The following is a 20,910-nucleotide window of genomic DNA, read 5'->3' on the forward strand; positions in this document are numbered from 1 at the left end:
CATCAAACCGGGAGAATGGTTAGCCAGCTAGGCTAATTGAGGCTGCATCAAACCTGGAGAATGTTAGCCAGCTAGGCTAATTGAGGCTGCATCAAACCGGGAGAACGTTAGCTAGCTAGGCCAATTGAGGCTGCATCAAACCTGGAGAATGTTAGCCAGCTAGGCTAATTGAGGCTGCATCAAACCGGGAGAATGTTAGCCAGCTAGGCTAATTGAGGCTGCATCAAACCTGGAGAATGTTAGCCAGCTAGGCTAATTGACGCTGCATAAAACCGGGAGAACGTTAGCCAGCTACGCTAATTGAGGTTGCATCAAACCGGGAGAACGTTAGCTAGCTAGGCTAATTTAGGCTGCATGAGCTTTCTCATCCCACAGTTACAAGTAACAACAACTCCATTCAGAATATTAAGTAGCAGCCTGCCTGTTGGCTCTTGGTCGTTGTGGCCTAGCTATTAGCCTAGTGCCGCTTTGATGACTTCTGATTGGCCAACAACAACTGTAATTCCATCTTTCATTGATTAGATATCTCCTAACTTTTTCCACATGGGAGGCTCTGTGACTAGTCTATTGCTGCTTTGATGACTTCTGATTGGCCAACAACAACAACAACAAGCTCCCCTCTGGAAGCAAGAGCAGCAGCATAAATGATAACATGTCTCTCTCTCTCTCTACGGCAACGATGGTGTTTAGATTTGTACGACAGGCGGTCGCCGCCTCTCTGATTCAGAGGGGTTGGGTTAAGTGCAGAGGACACATTTCAGTTGAATGCTTTCAGTTGTACAGCTGACTAGGTCTCCCCTCTTTCCCTTTCCCTTCTGGGAAACAACAGTTAAAATTACACATACCTGAGACCCGTGATAATCACATCAATTCCTACCCAGACCCCTGACAATCACATCAATTCCTACCCAGACCCCTGACAATCATATCAGTTCCTACCCAGACCCCTGACAATCATATCAGTTCCTACCCAGACCCATGACAATCACATCACTTCCTACCCAGACCCCTGACAATCATATCAGTTCCTACCCAGACCCCTGACAATCACATCAGTTCCTACCCAGACCCATGACAATCACATCAGTTCCGACCCAGACTTGTGACATTATTTAGAATTCTGGATCCGGAACCGCTCGGGTCCCAGATCGGGTTTCCAGTATTCGATATCCATGAAGACATCTAGCACACAGGTTGTTATGATCTGGATCGGATACTACCTTAACAGGAAGTTTGGCCCTGTTGATATTGCTAACTACAGAACCAGTCAAACGTTTGGACACACCTACTCATTCAAGGGTTTTCTTTATTTTTACTATTTTCTACATTATAGAATAATAGTGAAGACATCAACACAAATTCACTTTTAACAAGGCACACCGGTTAATTGAAATGGATTTCAGGTGACTTCCTCATGAAGCTGGTTGAAAGAATGCCAAGAGTGTCCAAATCTGTCATCAAGGCAAAGGGTGGCTACTTTGAAGAATCTAAACAACAGGGTTGTTTCAACACTTTTTTGGTTACTACATGATTCCATATGTGTTACTTCATAGTGTTGATGTCTTCACTATTATTCTAAAATGTAGAAATAGTAAAATAGTAAAAATAAAGAAAAACCCTTGAATGAGTCCAAACTTTTGACTAGTGCTGTAATCTTGATGTCTTACTGCACCCTCTATCTACTTCATCTCAGCTCGCTTACTGTCAATTACTCTCTCACTTTTGTGAAATCTTTACATAAAGTCCTTAATTGGACACGGAGACGGCAGAATGTTAAATTGAATATTCTGACAGCGTGTAGTTCTCGGCAGAGCAGTTATATACGTTGTATTTACATGACATCACATCATAGCTCTTCAGCTGTCAGGAAATAATAGCAGCACACAAGCTGCCAAATAAAATAACAAAATACCTGAACAGGAATAAAAACTATTTATGTGAGTTGGTTGGTTGTACCACTCTTCATCTGTTCCATTTTGGTGCTAAATTAGTCACAAAAGCACAATAAAAGTGCTGTGTGTTTTCCTGGTCTTTGAAGCCCCTCTACATCTCACTCAATTGAGTCTAATTACCATTGTTATGTTATTTTAAGTGCAGGCATCAAGACACAGCTCCAATGGATCGAGGAGAGGACACTACAGTAGAGATAACAGTCCTCCACGTTTTCTTATTTTACTCTATAAATATTTAACAGCTGGCTGGCAGATCTGTGGCACGGTATACTGCAGGAAATGGTAATGGAGGCTTGATCAAACGGGATGATCTTCTCTTTGTACCTATGTGGAGGGTGACGAGGGGAGGGAGTTGACGATGTGGAGGGAGTCTGGAGCGTAGAGTATATAGTGACCTAGATCTCCGTTAGACTTGTCCATTTCAGAAGGGCCTTGTTTTAAAGCCAGTCCAGAGAAGCAGAGTTCAGCATATTGTGTTTGCCTGCCCTACCCTGCTCTGTGATGTAGTTTGATCTGGCTTTAGCTGCCAAGGCTAAATATTACATGAGTCTCTTGAGTGCTCCAGTTCTCTGGGTGACTGGGTCGTGACAGGGTGGATAAGACAGTCCACCTCTTTAGTTATCTGGTACTCTGGGTGACTGGGTCGTGTCAGGGTGGATAAGACAGTCCACCTCTTTAGTTATCTGGTTCTCTGGGTGACTGGGTCGTGACAGGGTGGATAAGACAGTCCACCTCTTTAGTTATCTGGTACTCTGGGTGACTGGGTCGTGACAGGGTGGATAAGACAGTCCACCTCTTTAGTTATCTGGTACTCTGGGTGACTGGGTCATGACAGGGTGGATAAGACAGTCCACCTCTTTAGTTCTCTGGTTCTCTGGGTGACTGGGTCGTGTCAGGGTGGATAAGACAGTCCACCTCTTTAGTTATCTGGTTCTCTGGGTGACTGGGTCGTGACAGGGTGGATAAGACAGTCCACCTCTTTAGTTATCTGGTTCTCTGGGTGACTGGGTCGTGACAGGGTGGATAAGACAGTCCACCTCTTTAGTTATCTGGTTCTCTGGGTGACTGGGTCGTGACCGGGTGGATAAGACAGTCCACCTCTTTAGTTCTCTGGTACTCTGGGTGACTGGGTCGTGACAGGGTGGATAAGACAGTCCACCTCTTTAGTTCTCTGGTACTCTGGGTGACTGGGTGTTGTAGAGTGGTGATGGTGGTTACATGGTGATGATTGGGTGGTCAGGGTGGTGACAGGGTGATGATTGGGTGGTGTCAGGATGATGATTGGGTGGTGTCAGGATGGTGACAGGGTGATGATTGGGTGGTGACAGGGTGGCGACAGTGACAGTGTGGTGACAGTGTCGCGACAGGGTTGTGACAGTGACAGGGTGGTGACAGGGTGGTGACAGTATAGTGACAGGGTGGTGACAGTGACAGGGTGATGTCAGGGTGGTGACAGGGTGGTGACAGTGACAGGGTGGTGACAGGGTGCTGACAGGATGGTGAGGGTGACAGGATGGTAACAGTGACAGGGTGGTGACAGTGTGGTGACAGTGTAGTGACAGAGTGGTGACAGGGTGGTGACAGGGGTGTGACAGTGACAGGGTGGTGACAGGGTTGTGACAGTGTGGTGACAGTGTAGTGACAGAGTGGTGACAGGGGTGTGACAGTGACAGGGTGGTGACAGGGTTGTGACAGTGACAGGGTGGTGACAGTGACAGGGTGGTGACAGTGACAGGGTGGTGACAGGGTTGACAGTGACAGGGTGTTGACGGTGACAGGGTGGTGACAGGGGGATGACAGTGACAGGGTGGTGACAGTGACAGGGTGGTGACTTGGGGTTGACAGGGTGGTGAGGGTGACAGGGTTGTGACAGTGACAGGGTAGTGACAGTGTGGTGACAGTGTAGTGACAGTGACAGGGTGGTGACAGTGACAGGGTGGTGACAGAGTGGTGACAGGGTGGTGACAGGGATGTGACAGTGACAGGGTGGTGGCAGTGACAGGGTGGTAACACTGTGGTGACATGGTGGTGACAGGGTGGCGACAGTGACAGTGTGGTGACAGTGTGGTGACAGGGTTGTGACAGAGACAGGGTGGTGACAGTATAGTGACAGGGTGGTGACAGTGACAGGGTGATGTCAGGGTGGTGACAGTCCCAGGGTGGTGACAGTGACAGGGTGGTGACAGGGTGCTGACAGGATGGTGGTGACAGGGTGGTGACAGTGACAGGGTGGTGACAGTGTGTGACAGAGTGGTGACAGGGTGGTGACAGGGGTGTGACAGTGACAGGGTGGTGACAGTATAGTGACAGGGTGGTGACAGTGACAGGGTGATGTCAGGGTGGTGACGGTCCCAGGGTGGTGACAGTGACAGGGTGGTGACAGGGTGCTGACAGGATGGTGAGGGTGACAGGGTGGTGACAGTGACAGGGTGGTGACAGTGTAGTGACAGAGTGGTGACAGGGTGGTGACAGGGGTGTGACAGAGACAGGGTGGTGACAGTATAGTGACAGGGTGGTGACAGTGACAGGGTGATGTCAGGGTGGTGACGGTCCCAGGGTGGTGACAGTGACAGGGTGGTGACAGGGTGCTGACAGGATGGTGAGGGTGACAGGGTGGTGACAGTGACAGGGTGGTGACAGTGTAGTGACAGAGTGGTGACAGGGTGGTGACAGGGGTGTGACAGTGACAGGGTGGTGACAGGGTTGTGACAGTGTGGTGACAGTGTAGTGACAGAATGGTGACAGGGGTGTGACAGTGACATGGTGGTGACAGGGTTGTGACAGTGTGGTGACAGTGACAGGCTGGTGACAGTGACAGGGTGGTGACAGTGACAGGGTTGTGACAGTGACAAGGTGGTGACAGTGTAGTGATAGAATGGTGACAGGGTTGTGACAGTATAGTGACAGTGTGGTGACAGTGACAGTGTGGTGACAGTGACAGAGTGGTGACAGTGACAGGGTGGTGACAGTTACAGGGTGGTGACAGGGTGGTGACAGTGGCAGGGTGGTGACAGTGACAGGCTGGTGACAGGGTGGTAACAGGGACAGGGTGGTGACAGTGACAGGCTGGTGACAGGGTGGTAACAGGGACAGGGTGGTGACAGTGACAGGCTGGTGACAGTGACAGGGTGGTAACAGGGACAGGGTGGTGACAGTGACAGGGTGGTGACAGGGTGGTAACAGGGACAGGGTGGTGACAGTGACAGGCTGGTGACAGTGACAGGATGGTGACAGTGACAGGGTGGTAACAGGGACAGGGTGGTGACAGTGACAGGGTGATGTCAGGGTGGTTACAGGGACAGGGTGGTGACAGTGACAGGGTGATGTCAGGGTGGTGACAGGGACAGGGTGGTGACAGTGACAGGGTGATGTCAGGGTGTTGACAGTGACAGAGTGGTGACAGTGACAGGGTGGTGACAGGGTGGTGACAGTATAGTGACAGGGTGGTGACAGGTTGGTGACAGTGTGGTGACAGTGACAGTGTGGTGACAGTGACAGGGTGGTGACAGGGACAGGGTGACAGTGACAGGGACAGGACAGGGTGGTGACAGTGACAGGGGGATGATGTGACAGGGTGGTGACAGTGACAGGGTGGTGACAGGGGTGACAGGGTGACAGTGACAGGGTGGTGACAGGGTGGTGTGGGTGACAGGTTTGTGACAGTGACAGGGTGGTGACAGTGTGGTGACAGTGTAGTGACAGTGACAGGGTGGTGACAGTGACAGGGTGGTGACAGGGTGGTGACAGAGTGGTGACAGGGTGGTGACAGGGATGTGACAGTGACAGGGTGGTGGCAGTGACAGGGTGGTAACACTGTGGTGACAGGGTGGTGACAGGGTGGCGACAGTGACAGTGTGGTGACAGTGTGGCGACAGGGTTGTGACAGAGACAGGGTGGTTACAGGGACAGGGTGGTGACAGTGACAGGGTGATGTCAGGGTGGTGACAGGGACAGGGTGGTGACAGTGACAGGGTGATGTCAGGGTGGTGACAGGTGTAGTGACAGGGTGGTGACAGTATAGTGACAGGGTGGTGACAGGTTGGTGACAGTGTGGTGACAGTGACAGGGTGGTGACAGTATAGTGACAGGGTGGTGACAGGTTGGTGACAGTGTGGTGACAGTGCAGTGTGGTGACAGTGACAGGGTGGTGACAGGGTAGTGACAGTGACCGGGTGGTGACAGGGTGGTGACAGTGACAGGGTGGTGACAGTGACAGAGCGGTGACAGGGTGGTGACAGTGACAGGGTGGTGACAGTGACATGGTGGTGACAGGGTGTTGACAGGGTGTTGACAGGGTGTTGACAGGGTGGTGACAGTAACAGGGTGGTGACAGGGTGGTGACAGTGACAAGGTGGTGACAGGGTGGTGACAGTGACTGGGTGGTGACAGGGTGGTGACAGTGACAGGGTGGTGACAGGGTGGTGACAGTAACAGGGTGGTGACAGGGTGGTGACAGTGACAAGGTGGTGACAGGGTGGTGACAGTGACTGGGTGGTGACAGGGTGGTGACAGTAACAGGGTGGTGACAGGGTGGGGACAGTGACAAGGTGGTGACAGGGTGGTGACAGGGTGGTGACAGTGACAGGGTGGTGACAGTGACAGGGTGGTGACAGGGTGTTGACAGGGTGGTGACAGGGTGGTGACAGGGTGGTACCTGGTTAATGACAGTGACTGGGTGTTGACAGGGTGGTGACAGTAACAGGGTGGTGACAGGGTGGTGACAGTGACAGGGTGGTGACAGGATGGTGACAGGGTAGGTGACAGTGACAGGGTGGTAACAGGGTGGTGACAGTGACAGGGTGGTGACAGGGTGGTGACAGTGACAGGGTGGTGACAGTGACAGGGTGGTGACAGTGACAGGGTGGTGACAGTGACAGGGTGGTGACAGGGTGTTGACAGGGTGGTGACAGTGACAGGGTGATGACAGGGTGGTACCTGGTTAAGGACAGTGACAGGGTGGTGACAGTGTGATGACAGGGTGGTGACAGGGTGGTGACAGGGTGGTACCTGGTTAATGACAGTGACAGGGTGGTGACAGGGTGGTGACAGTGACAGGGTGGTGACAGGGTGTTGACAGGTTGGTGACAGGGTGGTACCTGGTTAATGACAGTGACAGGGTGTTGACAGGGTGGTGACAGGGTACATCCCAAATTACAACCTATTTCCTGTATAGTCAATGCTTTTAACCAAAGAGTACATCCCAATTTACAACCTATTTCCTGTATAGTCAATGCTTTTAACCAAAGAGTACATCCCAATTTACAACCTATTTCCTGTATAGTCAATGCTTTTAACCAAAGAGTACATCCCAAATTACAACCTATTTCCTGTATAGTCAATGCTTTTAACCAAAGAGTACATCCCAATTTACAACCTATTTCCTGTATAGTCAATGCTTTTAACCAAAGAGTACATCCCAATTTACAACCTATTTCCTGTATAGTCAATGCTTTTAACCAAAGAGTACATCCCAAATTACAACATATTTCCTGTATAGTCAATGCTTTTAACCAAAGAGTACATCCCAATTTACAACCTATTTCCTGTATACTGCCCATTTAGGGTTCCATTTGGGAGGCAGACCGGTTCTGAGAGGTTGTTAGGAACATGATCTGGATGACTGCTCGTATTGTAGTTGTACTGTCTGTCCCACAATAACCTGCTTCTAGTGTCCTACATACTAGTAGTGTTGTAGTCGTACTGTCAGTGCCACAATAACCTGCTTCTAGTTTCCTACATACTGGTGTTGTAGTCGTACTGTCTGTTCCACAATAACCTGCTTCTAGTTTCCTACATACTGGTGTTGTAGTCGTACTGTCTGTCCCACAATAACCTGCTTCTAGTTTCCTACATACTGGTGTTGTAGTCGTACTGTCTGTCCCACAATAACCTGCTTCTAGTTTCCTACATACTGGTGTTGTTGTCGTACTGTCAGTCCCACAATAACCTGCTTCTAGTTTCCTACATACTGGTGTTGTAGTCGTACTGTCTGTCCCACAATAACCTGCTTCTAGTTTCCTACATACTAGTGTTGTAGTCGTACTGTCAGTCCCACAATAACCTGCTTCTAGTTTCCTACATACTGGTGTTGTAGTCGTACTGTCTGTCCCACAGAGGCCATTATCAGAAACCATCAGTCCTCAACTGGCAGCTTCATTAAATAGTACCTGCAAAACACCAGTGTCAACATTGAAGAGGCGACTCCGGGATGCTGACACTCCTCTGTCCAGTCCCAACAGTGAAGAGGCGCTTCTATGCTGGCCTTCTAGGCAGAGTTCTCTGTCCAGTCTCAACGTCAACAGTGAAGAGGCGACTCCAGGATGCTGGCCCACAGAGGTCCAGTTCATCGTCAGCAGTGAAGAGGCATCATGTCCTCAACAGAGTTCCTCTGTCCAGTCTCATGTCAACATGAAGAGGCGACCTGCTGGCCTTCTAGGCAGAGTTCCTCTGTCCAGTCTCAACGTCAACAGTCAAGAGGCGACTCAGGGATGCTGGCCTTCTAGGCAGAGTTCCTCTGTCCAGTCTCAACGTCAACAGTGAAGAGGCGACTCCGGGATGCTGGCCTTCTAGGCAGAGTTCCTCTGTCCAGTCTCAACGTCAACAGTCAAGAGGTGACTCAGGGATGCTGACCTTCTAGGCAGAGTTCCTCTGTCCAGTGTCTGTGTTCTTTTGCCCATCTTAATCTTTTCTTTTTATTGGCCAGTCTGAGATATGGCTTTTTCATTGCAACTTTGCCTAGAAGGCCAGCCTCCTGGAGTCACCTCTTCACTGTTGATGTTGAGACTGGTGTTTTGCAGTAACTATTTAATGAAGCTGCCAGTTGAGGACTAATGGTTGCTAATAATGGCCTCTGTACACCTATGTAGATATTCCATTAATAAATCTGCCGTTTCCAGCTACAACAGTCATGAACAACATTAACAATGTCTACAATTTATTTCTGAACAATGTGATGTTATTTTAATGGACAAAATAATTGTTTTTATTTAAAAAACAGGGACATTTCTAAGATACTCCAAACCTTTGAACAATAGTGTATAAATACAGGAACTCAGCTGTTGGTTGTGTTGACAGTCACATCAGAGACTAAGCTCAGTGGAACTCAGCTGTTGGTGGTGTTGACAGTCACACAAGAAACTAAGCTCAGTGGAACTCAGCTGTTGATGGTGTTGACAGTCACACCAGAGACTAAGCTCAGTGGAACTCAGCTGTTGGTGGTGTTGACAGTCACACCAGAGACTAAGCTCAGTGGAACTCAGCTGTTGATGGTGTTGACAGTCACACCAGAGACTAAGCTCAGTGGAACTCAGCTGTTGGTTGTGTTGACAGTCACACCAGAGACTAAGCTCTGTGGAACTCAGCTGTTGGTGGTGTTGACAGTCACACCAGAGACTAAGCTCCGTGGAACTCAGCTGTTGGTGGTGTTGACAGTCACACCAGAGACTAAGCTCCGTGGAACTCAGCTGTTCTCTTCTTTTCTTGCTGCAGTGGTTTGGTGACCTGGTAACCCCCGTGTGGTGGGAGGATGTCTGGCTGAAGGAAGGCTTCGCCCACTTCTTTGAATACGTTGGAACGGACTTCCTCTTCCCCAAATGGAACATGGTAAGATCTTTATTGTGTTTTAAAGATAGTGAACGATTACAATACCTTGTAATTACACTGTGACTAATTTAACCACCCTAAATGACTTTACTTCTGATCTTATCTGAGCATTAGAACAGTTGCATGGGCTAATGATTCTGTCAGCTGGAACAAAGACAAGGAACAGTTTATTATAATGACTCTGTCAGTTGGAACAAAGACAAAGAACAGTTTATTATAATGACTCTGTCAGCTGGAACAAAGACAAGGAACAGTTTATTATAATGTCTGTCAGCTGGAACAAAGACAAGGAACAGTTTATTATAATGACTCTCAGTTGGAACAAAGACAAGGAACAGTTTATTATAATGAATGTCAGTGGGAACAAAGACAAGGAACAGTTTATTATAATGACTCTCAGTTGGAACAAAGACAAGGAACAGTTTATTATAATGACTCTCAGTTGGAACAAAGACAAGGAACAGTTTATTATAATGGCTGTCAGCTGGAACAAAGACAAGGAACAGTTTATTATAATGGCTGTCAGCTGGAACAAAGACAAGGAATAGTTTATTATAATGAATGTCAGTGGGAACAAAGACAAGGAACAGTTTATTATAATGACTCTGTCAGTTGGGACAAAGACAAGGAACAGTTTATTATAATGACTCTCAGTTGGAACAAAGACAAGGAACAGTTTATTATAATGGCTGTCAGCTGGAACAAAGACAAGGAACAGTTTATTATAATGGCTGTCAGCTGGAACAAAGACAAGGAATAGTTTATTATAATGGCTGTCAGCTGGAACAAAGACAAGGAACAGTTTATTATAATGGCTGTCAGCTGGAACAAAGACAAGGAACAGTTTATTATAATGGCTGTCAGCTGGAACAAAGACAAGGAACAGTTTATTATAATGGCTGTCAGCTGGAACAAAGACAAGGAACAGTTTATTATAATGACTGTCAGTTGGAACAAAGACAAGGAACAGTTTATTATAATGACTCTCAGCTGGAACAAAGACAAGGAACAGTTTATTATAATGACTGTCAGTTGGAACAAAGACAAGGAACAGTTTATTATAATGACTCTCAGCTGGAACAAAGACAAGGAACAGTTTATTATAATGACTCTCAGCTGGAACAAAGACAAGGAACAGTTTATTATAATGGCTGTCAGCTGGAACAAAGACAAGGAACAGTTTATTATAATGACTCTCAGTTGGAACAAAGACAAGGAACAGTTTATTATAATGACTCTCAGCTGGAACAAAGACAAGGAACAGTTTATTATAATGACTCTCAGTTGGAACAAAGACAAGGAATAGTTTATTATAATGGCTGTCAGCTGGAACAAAGACAAGGAACAGTTTATTATAATGGCTGTCAGCTGGAACAAAGACAAGGAACAGTTTATTATAATGGCTGTCAGCTGGAACAAAGACAAGGAACAGTTTATTATAATGGCTGTCAGCTGGAACAAAGACAAGGAACAGTTTATTATAATGACTGTCAGTTGGAACAAAGACAAGGAACAGTTTATTATAATGACTCTCAGCTGGAACAAAGACAAGGAACAGTTTATTATAATGACTCTCAGCTGGAACAAAGACAAGGAACAGTTTATTATAATGACTCTCTCAGTTTATTTTTTTTATTTTTTCTCAATTTACCAAACAAGATACAATAGTATTGACTGATTAGTCTGTCCATACGGTTTTCATCTAGCATGGTAAACCATTAACCATCTATTTTTACCATGACATCTGAAACCCTTCAATCTAAATTTGACCCCGTTTTTATTCCTTACTCGTCATCGTTTAAGGGTCGATGAGTTCGTGCACTTCCAATAAAATAATCCGTCATAAAGAGTTTGGTGGGGCGGAACAAAATGTTGTTTGTTAAAAGTCACTTCCAGTTTCCAGACGGAGATGTATTTATGCTAATGTAGAAAAATAGTTTGTTTCCATGCATTTCCAATTTATCTCTAGGTAAAAACTGAACAGTGACAGGCCACATAAATCTTGCGTTGGGGTAGTAATTTACACTGATTTCATCTCGGTAGCGATGGCAGTATTTGAATTGAAAGTCGTGCCGTTCCCTGTTGGGGACTCATTGAAGACGCATATCTCAAAGCCTGACTGTTAGGACACTAGTCACGCAGTGCAACGCACTGGACTGGACTGTACCATCACACAGGACCGATATCACACTGGACTGGACCATCACACAGGACCAATATCACACTGGACTGGACTGTACCATCAAACAGGACCGATATCACACTGGACTGGACTGTACCATCACACAGTACCAATATCACACTGGACTGGACTGTACCATCACACAGTACCAATTTCACACTGGACTGTACCATCACACAGTACCAATATCACACTGGACTGGACTGTACCATCACACAGGACCGATATCACACTGGACTGGACTGTACCATCACACAGTACCAATATCACACTGGACTGGACTGTACCATCACACAGGACCGATATCACACTGGACTGAACTGTACCACCTCACAGTACCAATATCACACTGGACTGTACCATCACACAGTACCAATATCACACTGGACTGGACTGTACCACCTCACAGTACCAATATCACACTGGACTGTACCATCACACAGTACCAATATCACACTGGACTGGACTGTACCACCTCACAGTACCAATATCACACTGGACTGGACTGTACCATCACACAGGACCGATATCACACTGGACTGGACTGTACTATCACACAGTACCAATATCACACTGGACTGTACCATCACACAGTACCAATATCAAACTGGACTGGACTGTACCACCTCACAGTACCAATATCACACTGGACTGGACTGTACCATCACACAGTACCAATATCACAGTGGACTGGACTGTACCATCACACAGTACCAATATCACACTGGACTGGACTGTACCATCACACAGGACCGATATCACACTGGACTGGACTGTACCATCACACAGTACCAATATCACACTGGACTGGACTGTACCATCACACAGGACCGATATCACACTGGACTGTACCACCTCACAGTACCAATATCACACTGGACTGTACCATCACACAGTACCAATATCACACTGGACTGGACTGTACCACCTCACAGTACCAATATCACACTGGACTGTACCATCACACAGTACCAATATCACACTGGACTGGACTGTACCACCTCACAGTACCAATATCACACTGGACTGGACTGTACCATCACACAGGACCGATATCACACTGGACTGGACTGTACTATCACACAGTACCAATATCACACTGGACTGTACCATCACACAGTACCAATATCACACTGGACTGGACTGTACCACCTCACAGTACCAATATCACACTGGACTGGACTGTACCATCACACAGTACCAATATCACAGTGGACTGGACTGTACCACCTCACAGTACCAATATCACACTGGACTGGACTGTACCACCTCACAGTACCAATATCACACTGGACTGGACTGTACCACCTCACAGTACCAATATCACACGGGACTGGACTGTACCATCACACAGGACCGATATCACACTGGACTGGACTGTACTATCACACAGTACCAATATCACACTGGACTGTACCATCACACAGTACCAATATCACACTGGACTGGACTGTACCACCTCACAGTACCAATATCACACTGGACTGGACTGTACCATCACACAGTACCAATATCACACTGGACTGGACTGTACCATCACACAGTACCAATATCACACTGGACTGGACTGTACCACCTCACAGTACCAATATCACACTGGACTGGACTGTACCACCTCACAGTACCAATATCACACTGGACTGGACTGTACCACCTCACAGTACCAATATCACACTGGACTGGACTGTACCATCACACAGGACCGATATCACACTGGACTGGACTGTACTATCACACAGTACCAATATCACACTGGACTGTACCATCACACAGTACCAATATCACACTGGACTGGACTGTACCACCTCACAGTACCAATATCACACTGGACTGGACTGTACCATCACACAGTACCAATATCACACTGGACTGGACTGTACCATCACACAGTACCAATATCACACTGGACTGGACTGTACCACCTCACAGTACCAATATCACACTGGACTGGACTGTACCACCTCACAGTACCAATATCACACTGGACTGTACCATCACACAGTACCAATATCACACTGGACTGGATTGTACCACCTCACAGTACCAATATCACACTGGACTGGACTGTACCACCTCACAGTACCAATATCACACTGGACTGTACCACCTCACAGTACCAATATCACACTGGACTGTACCATCACACAGTACCAATATCACACTGGACTGGACTGTACCACCACACAGTACCAATATCACACTGGACTGGACTGTACCATCACACTGGACTGGACTGTACCACCTCGCAGTACCAATATCACACTGGACTGGACTGTACCATCACACAGTACCAATATCACAGTGGACTGGACTGTACCATCACACAGTACCAATATCACAGTGGACTGGACTGTACCATCACACAGTACCAATATCACAGTGGACTGGACTGTACCATCACACAGTACCAATATCACACTGGACTGGACTGCGGTATCTCCTGTGTTAATGTGACACCAATGCTATCTATCAGTGAGAGTGACCACTCCATTACACTAAAAGGGCTACAAGCCATTCCTCTATTCCAATATCTCTTCAAATATCCCCATTAGCATAGCACTTACAATGAAGCAATGTATGGGATATTGGCCATGCCTTCTAGCTTGTGTGTTAGTATGGGATATTGGCCATGCCTTCTAGGTTGTGTGTTAGTATGGGATATTGGCCATGCCTTCTAGGTTGCGTGTTAGTATGGGATATTGGCCATGCCTTCTAGGTTATGTGTTAGTATGGGATATTGGCCATGCCTTGTAAATTGTGTGTTAGTATGGGATATTGGCCATGCCTTGTAAGTTGTGTGTTAGTATGGGATATTGGCCATGCCTTCTAGGTTGTGTGTTAGTATGGGTTATTGGCCCTGCCTTCTAGGTTGTGTGTTAGTATGGGATATTGGCCATGCCTTGTAAGTTGTGTGTTAGTATGGGATATTGGTCATGCCTTCTAGGTTGTGTGTTAGTATGGGATATTGGCCATGCCTTCTAGGTTGTGTGTTAGTATGGGATATTGGCCATGCCTTGTAAGTTGTGTGTTAGTATGGGATATTGGCCATGCCTTGTAAGTTGTGTGTTAGTATGGGATATTGGCCATGCCTTCTAGGTTGAGTGTTAGTATGGGATATTGGCCATGCCTTTTAGGTTGTGTGTTAGTATGGGATATTGGCCATGCCTTCTAGGTTGTGTGTTATTATGGGATATTGGCCATGCCTTCTAGGTTGTGTGTTAGTATGTGATATTGGCCATGCCTTGTAACTTGTTTGTTAGTATGGGATATTGGCAATGCCTTCTAGGTTGTGTGTTAGTATGGGATATTGGCAATGCCTTCTAGGTTGTGTGTTAGTATGGGATATTGGCCATGCCTTCTAGGTTGTGTGTTAGTATGGGATATTGGCCAGGCCTTGTAAGTTGTGTGTTAGTATGGGATATTGGCCATGCCTTCTAAGTTGTGTGTTATTATGGGATATTGGACATGCCTTCTAGGTTGTGTGTTAGTATGGGATATTGGGCATGCCTTCTAGGTTGTGTGTTAGTGTGTGATATTGGCCATGCCTTCAAAGTTGTGTGTTAGTATGGGATATTGGCCATGCCTTCTAGGTTGTGTGTTAGTATGGGATATTGGCCATGCCTTCTAGGTTGTGTGTTAGTATGGGATATTGGCCATGCCTTCTAGGTTGTGTGTTAGTATGGGATATTGGCCATGCCTTCTAAGTTGTGTGTTAGTATGGGATATTGGCCATGCCTTCTAGGTTGTGTGTTAGTATGGGATATTGGCCATGCCTTCTAGGTTGTGTGTTAGTATGGGATATTGGCCATGCCTTCTAGGTTGTGTGTTAGTATGGGATATTGGCCATGCCTTCTAGGTTGTGTGTTAGTATGGGTTATTGGCCATGCCTTCTAGGTTGTGTGTTAGTATGGGTTATTGGCCATGCCTTCTAGGTTGTGTGTTAGTATGGGTTATTGGCCATGCCTTCTAGGTTGTGTGTTAGTATGGGTTATTGGCCATGCCTTCTAGGTTGTGTGTTAGTATGGGTTATTGGCCATGCCTTCTAGGTTGTGTGTTAGTATTGGTTATTGGCCATGCCTTCTAGGTTGTGTGTTAGTATGGGATATTGGCCATGCCTTGTAAGTTGTGTGTTAGTATGGGATATTGGCCATGCCTTGTAAGTTGTGTGTTAGTATGGGATATTGGCCATGCCTTCTAGGTTGTGTGTTAGTATGGGATATTGGCCATGCCTTCTAGGTTGTGTGTTAGTATGGGATATTGGCCATGCCTTCTAGGTTGTGTGTTAGTATGGGATATTGGCCATGCCTTCTAGGTTGTGTGTTAGTATGGGATATTGGCCATGCCTTCTAGGTTGTGTGTTAGTATGGGATATTGGCCATGCCTTCTAGGTTGTGTGTTAGTATGGGATATTGGCCATGCCTTCTAGGTTGTGTGTTAGTATGGGATATTGGCCATGCCTTGTAAGTTGTTTGTTATTATGGGTTATTGGCCATGCCTTCTAGGTTGTGTGTTAGTATGGGATATTGGCCATGCCTTCTAGGTTGTGTGTTAGTATGGGTTATTGGCCATGCCTTCTAGGTTGTGTGTTAGTATGGGTTATTGGCCATGCCTTCTAGGTTGTGTGTTAGTATGGGTTATTGGCCATGCCTTCTAAGTTGTGTGTTAGTATGGGTTATTGGCCATGCCTTCTAGGTTGTGTGTTAGTATGTGATATTGGCCATGCCTTCTAGGTTGTGTGTTATTACGGGATATTGGCAATACCTTCTAGCTTGTGTGCTAGTATGGGATATTGGCCATGCCTTCTAGGTTGTGTGTTAGTATGTGATATTGGCCATGCCTTCTAGGTTGTGTGTTAGTATGGGATATTGGCCATGCCTTCTAGGTTGTGTGTTAGTATGGGATATTGGCCATGCCTTCTAGGTTGTGTGTTAGTATGGGTTATTGGCCATGCCTTCTAGGTTGTGTGTTAGTATGGGATATTGGCCATGCCTTCTAGGTTGTGTGTTAGTATGGGTTATTGGCCATGCCTTCTAGGTTGTGTGTTAGTATGGGATATTGGCCATGCCTTCTAGGTTGTGTGTTAGTATGGGTTATTGGCCATGCCTTCTAGGTTGTGTGTTAGTATGGGTTATTGGCCATGCCTTCTAGGTTGTGTGTTAGTATGGGTTATTGGCCATGCCTTCTAGGTTGTGTGTTAGTATGGGTTATTGGCCATGCCTTCTAGGTTGTGTGTTAGTATGGGTTATTGGCCATGCCTTCTAGGTTGTGTGTTAGTATGGGTTATTGGCCATGCCTTCTAGGTTGTGTGTTAGTATGGGATATTGGTACGTTGGTACACCGATTTCTTTTCTTTCTATGGTTTGACTGCTAGTTCCTAAATATTTTTTCTCTCACGCAACGGAAACTATTCATTCATTCCAGCCTGAGAGCAAACCCTCAAACAAGTTTTCTATATTTTGTACATAACCTACACTCAGCCCGTACCCCAGCTAACTAGCTGACTGATGTTGATATGTACATAACCTATACTAACCCTTAACCCCAGCTAACTAGCTGACTGATGTTGATATGTACATAACCTATACTAACCCTTAACCCCAGATGTTGATATGTACTAACCTATACTAACCCTTAACTAACTAGACTGATGTTGATATGTACATAACCTATACTAACCCAACCCCAGCTAACTAGGTGACTGATGTTGATATGTACATAACCTATACTCAGCCCATAACCCCAGCTAACTAGCTGACTGATGTTGATATGTACATAACCTATACTCAGCCCATAACTCCAGCTAACTAGCTGACTGATGTTGATATGTACATAACCTATACTCAGCCCGTACCCCAGCTAACTAGCTGACTGATGTTGATATGTACATAACCTATACTAACCCTTAACCCCAGCTAACTAGCTGACTGATGTTGATATGTACATAACCTATACTCAGCAGTAACCCCAGCTAACTAGCTGACTGATGTTGATATGTACATAACCTATACTAACCCTTAACCCCAGCTAACTAGCTGACTGATGTTGATATGTACATAACCTGCAGTAACCCCAGATAGCTGACTGATGTTGATATGTACATAACCTATACTCAGCCCATAACCCCAGCTAACTAGCTGACTGATGTTGATATGTACATAACCTATACTCAGCCCATACCCCAGCTAACTAGCTGACTGATGTTGATATGTACATAACCTATACTCAGCAGTAACCCCAGCTAACTAGCTGACTGATGTTGATATGTACATAACCTATACTAACCCTTAACCCCAGCTAACTAGCTGACTGATGTTGATATGTACATAACCTATACTCAGCCCATAACCCCAGCTAACTAGCTGACTGATGTTGATATGTACATAACCTATACTCAGCCCTTAACCCCAGCTAACTAGCTGACTGATGTTGATATGTACATAACCTATACTCAGCAGTAACCCCAGCTAACTAGCTGACTGATGTTGATATGTACATAACCTATACTCAGCCCATAACCCCAGCTAACTAGCTGACTGATGTTGATATGTACATAACCTATACTAACCCTTAACCCCAGCTAACTAGCTGACTGATGTTGATATGTACATAACCTATACTCAGCAGTAACCCCAGCTAACTAGCTGACTGATGTTGATATGTACATAACCTATACTCAGCTAACCCCAGCTAACTAGCTGACTGATGTTGATATGTACATAACCTATACTCAGCCCATAACCCCAGCTAACTAGCTGACTGATGTTGATATGTACATAACCTATACTCAGCCCTTAACCCCAGCTAACTAGCTGACTGATGTTGATATGTACATAACCTATACTCAGCACATAACCCCAGCTAACTAGCTGACTGATGTTGATATGTACATAACCTATACTCAGCAGTAACCCCAGCTAACTAGCTGACTGATGTTGATATGTACATAACCTATACTCAGCAGTAACCCCAGCTAACTAGCTGACTGATGTTGATATGTACATAACCTATACTAACCCTTAACCCCAGCTAACTAGCTGACTGATGTTGATATGTACATAACCTATACTCAGCTAACCCCAGCTAACTAGACTGATGTTGATATGTACATAACCTATACTCAGCCCATAACCCCAGCTAACTAGCTGACTGATGTTGATATGTACATAACCTATACTCAGCCCATAACCCCAGCTAACTAGCCGACTGATGTTGATATGTACATAACCTATACTAACCCTTAACCCCAGCTAACTAGCTGACTGATGTTGATATGTACATAACCTATACTAACCCTTAACCCCAGCTAACTAGCTGACTGATGTTGATATGTACATAACCTATACTCAGCAGTAACCCCAGCTAACTAGCTGACTGATGTTGATATGTACATAACCTATACTAACCCTTAACCCCAGCTAACTAGCTGACTGATGTTGATATGTACATAACCTATACTCAGCAGTAACCCCAGCTAACTAGCTGACTGATGTTGATATGTACATAACCTATACTCAGCCCATAACCCCAGCTAACTAGCTGACTGATGTTGATATGTACATAACCTATACTAACCCTTAACCCCAGCTAACTAGCTGACTGATGTTGATATGTACATAACCTATACTCAGCAGTAACCCCAGCTAACTAGCTGACTGATGTTGATATGTACATAACCTATACTCAGCAGTAACCCCAGCTAACTAGCTGACTGATGTTGATATGTACATAACCTATACTCAGCAGTAACCCCAGCTAACTAGCTGACTGATGTTGATATGTACATAACCTATACTCAGCAGTAACCCCAGCTAACTAGCTGACTGATGTTGATATGTACATAACCTATACTCAGCAGTAACCCCAGCTAACTAGCTGACTGATGTTGATATGTACATAACCTATACTCAGCAGTAACCCCAGCTAACTAGCTGACTGATGTTGATATGTACATAACCTATACTCAGTACATAACCTGACTGATGTTGATATGTACATAACCCTCAGCAGTAACCCCAGCTAACTAGCTGACTGATGTTGATATGTACATAACCTATACTAACCCTTAACCCCAGCTAACTAGCTGACTGATGTTGATATGTACATAACCTATACTAACCCTTAACCCCAGCTAACTAGCTGACTGATGTTGATATGTACATAACCTATACTCAGCCCATAACCCCAGCTAACTAGCTGACTGATGTTGATATGTACATAACCTATACTAACCCTTAACCCCAGCTAACTAGCTGACTGATGTTGATATGTACATAACCTATACTCAGCCCATAACCCCAGCTAACTAGCTGACTGATGTTGATATGTACATAACCTATACTCAGCAGTAACCCCAGCTAACTAGCTGACTGATGTTGATATGTACATAACCTATACTCAGCCCATAACCCCAGCTAACTAGCTGACTGATGTTGATATGTACATAACCTATACTAACCCTTAACCCCAGCTAACTAGCTGACTGATGTTGATATGTACATAACCTATACTCAGCAGTAACCCCAGCTAACTAGCTGACTGATGTTGATATGTACATAACCTATACTCAGCCCATACCCCAGCTAACTAGCTGACTGATGTTGATATGTACATAACCTATACTAACCCTTAACCCCAGCTAACTAGCTGACTGATGTTGATATGTACATAACCTATACTAACCCTTAACCCCAGCTAACTAGCTGACTGATGTTGATATGTACATAACCTATACTCAGCAGTAACCCCAGCTAACTAGCTGACTGATGTTGATATGTACATAACCTATACTCACCAGTAACCCCAGCTAACTAGCTGACTGATGTTGATATGTACATAACCTATACTAACCCTTAACCCCAGCTAACTAGCTGACTGATGTTGATATGTACATAACCTATACTCAGCAGTAACCCCAGCTAACTAGCTGACTGATGTTGATATGTACATAACCTATACTCAGCAGTAACCCCAGCTAACTAGCTGACTGATGTTGATATGTACATAACCTATACTCACAGTAACCCCAGCTAACTAGCTGACTGATGTTGATATGTACATAACCTATAAGCCCGTCCCCAGCTAACTAGCTGACTGATATGTGATCTTCACTTCTTGCTGGAATGTAATGCAAATGTAGCGATATTCTAGTAAAGCGCCATTCACAGGAAAGGCCAA

At 45.6% G+C, this 20,910-nt stretch overlaps 1 protein-coding gene across 1 annotated transcript in view; it reads left to right on the forward strand.

Annotated features, from left to right (window-relative positions):
- The window catches only part of LOC135515572 (thyrotropin-releasing hormone-degrading ectoenzyme-like), a 484,406-nt gene that overhangs the window by 234,891 nt on the left and 228,605 nt on the right, over window positions 1-20,910 (forward strand). The window contains exon 5 of the mRNA XM_064939193.1: window positions 9,441-9,554. Coding sequence (XP_064795265.1) covers window positions 9,441-9,554 — 114 coding nt within the window. The remainder of the gene's footprint in view (window positions 1-9,440; window positions 9,555-20,910) is intronic.

The sequence above is a fragment of the Oncorhynchus masou genome, chromosome 27 (genome assembly GCF_036934945.1).
Source record: "Oncorhynchus masou masou isolate Uvic2021 chromosome 27, UVic_Omas_1.1, whole genome shotgun sequence".
NCBI lineage: Eukaryota > Metazoa > Chordata > Actinopteri > Salmoniformes > Salmonidae > Oncorhynchus > Oncorhynchus masou.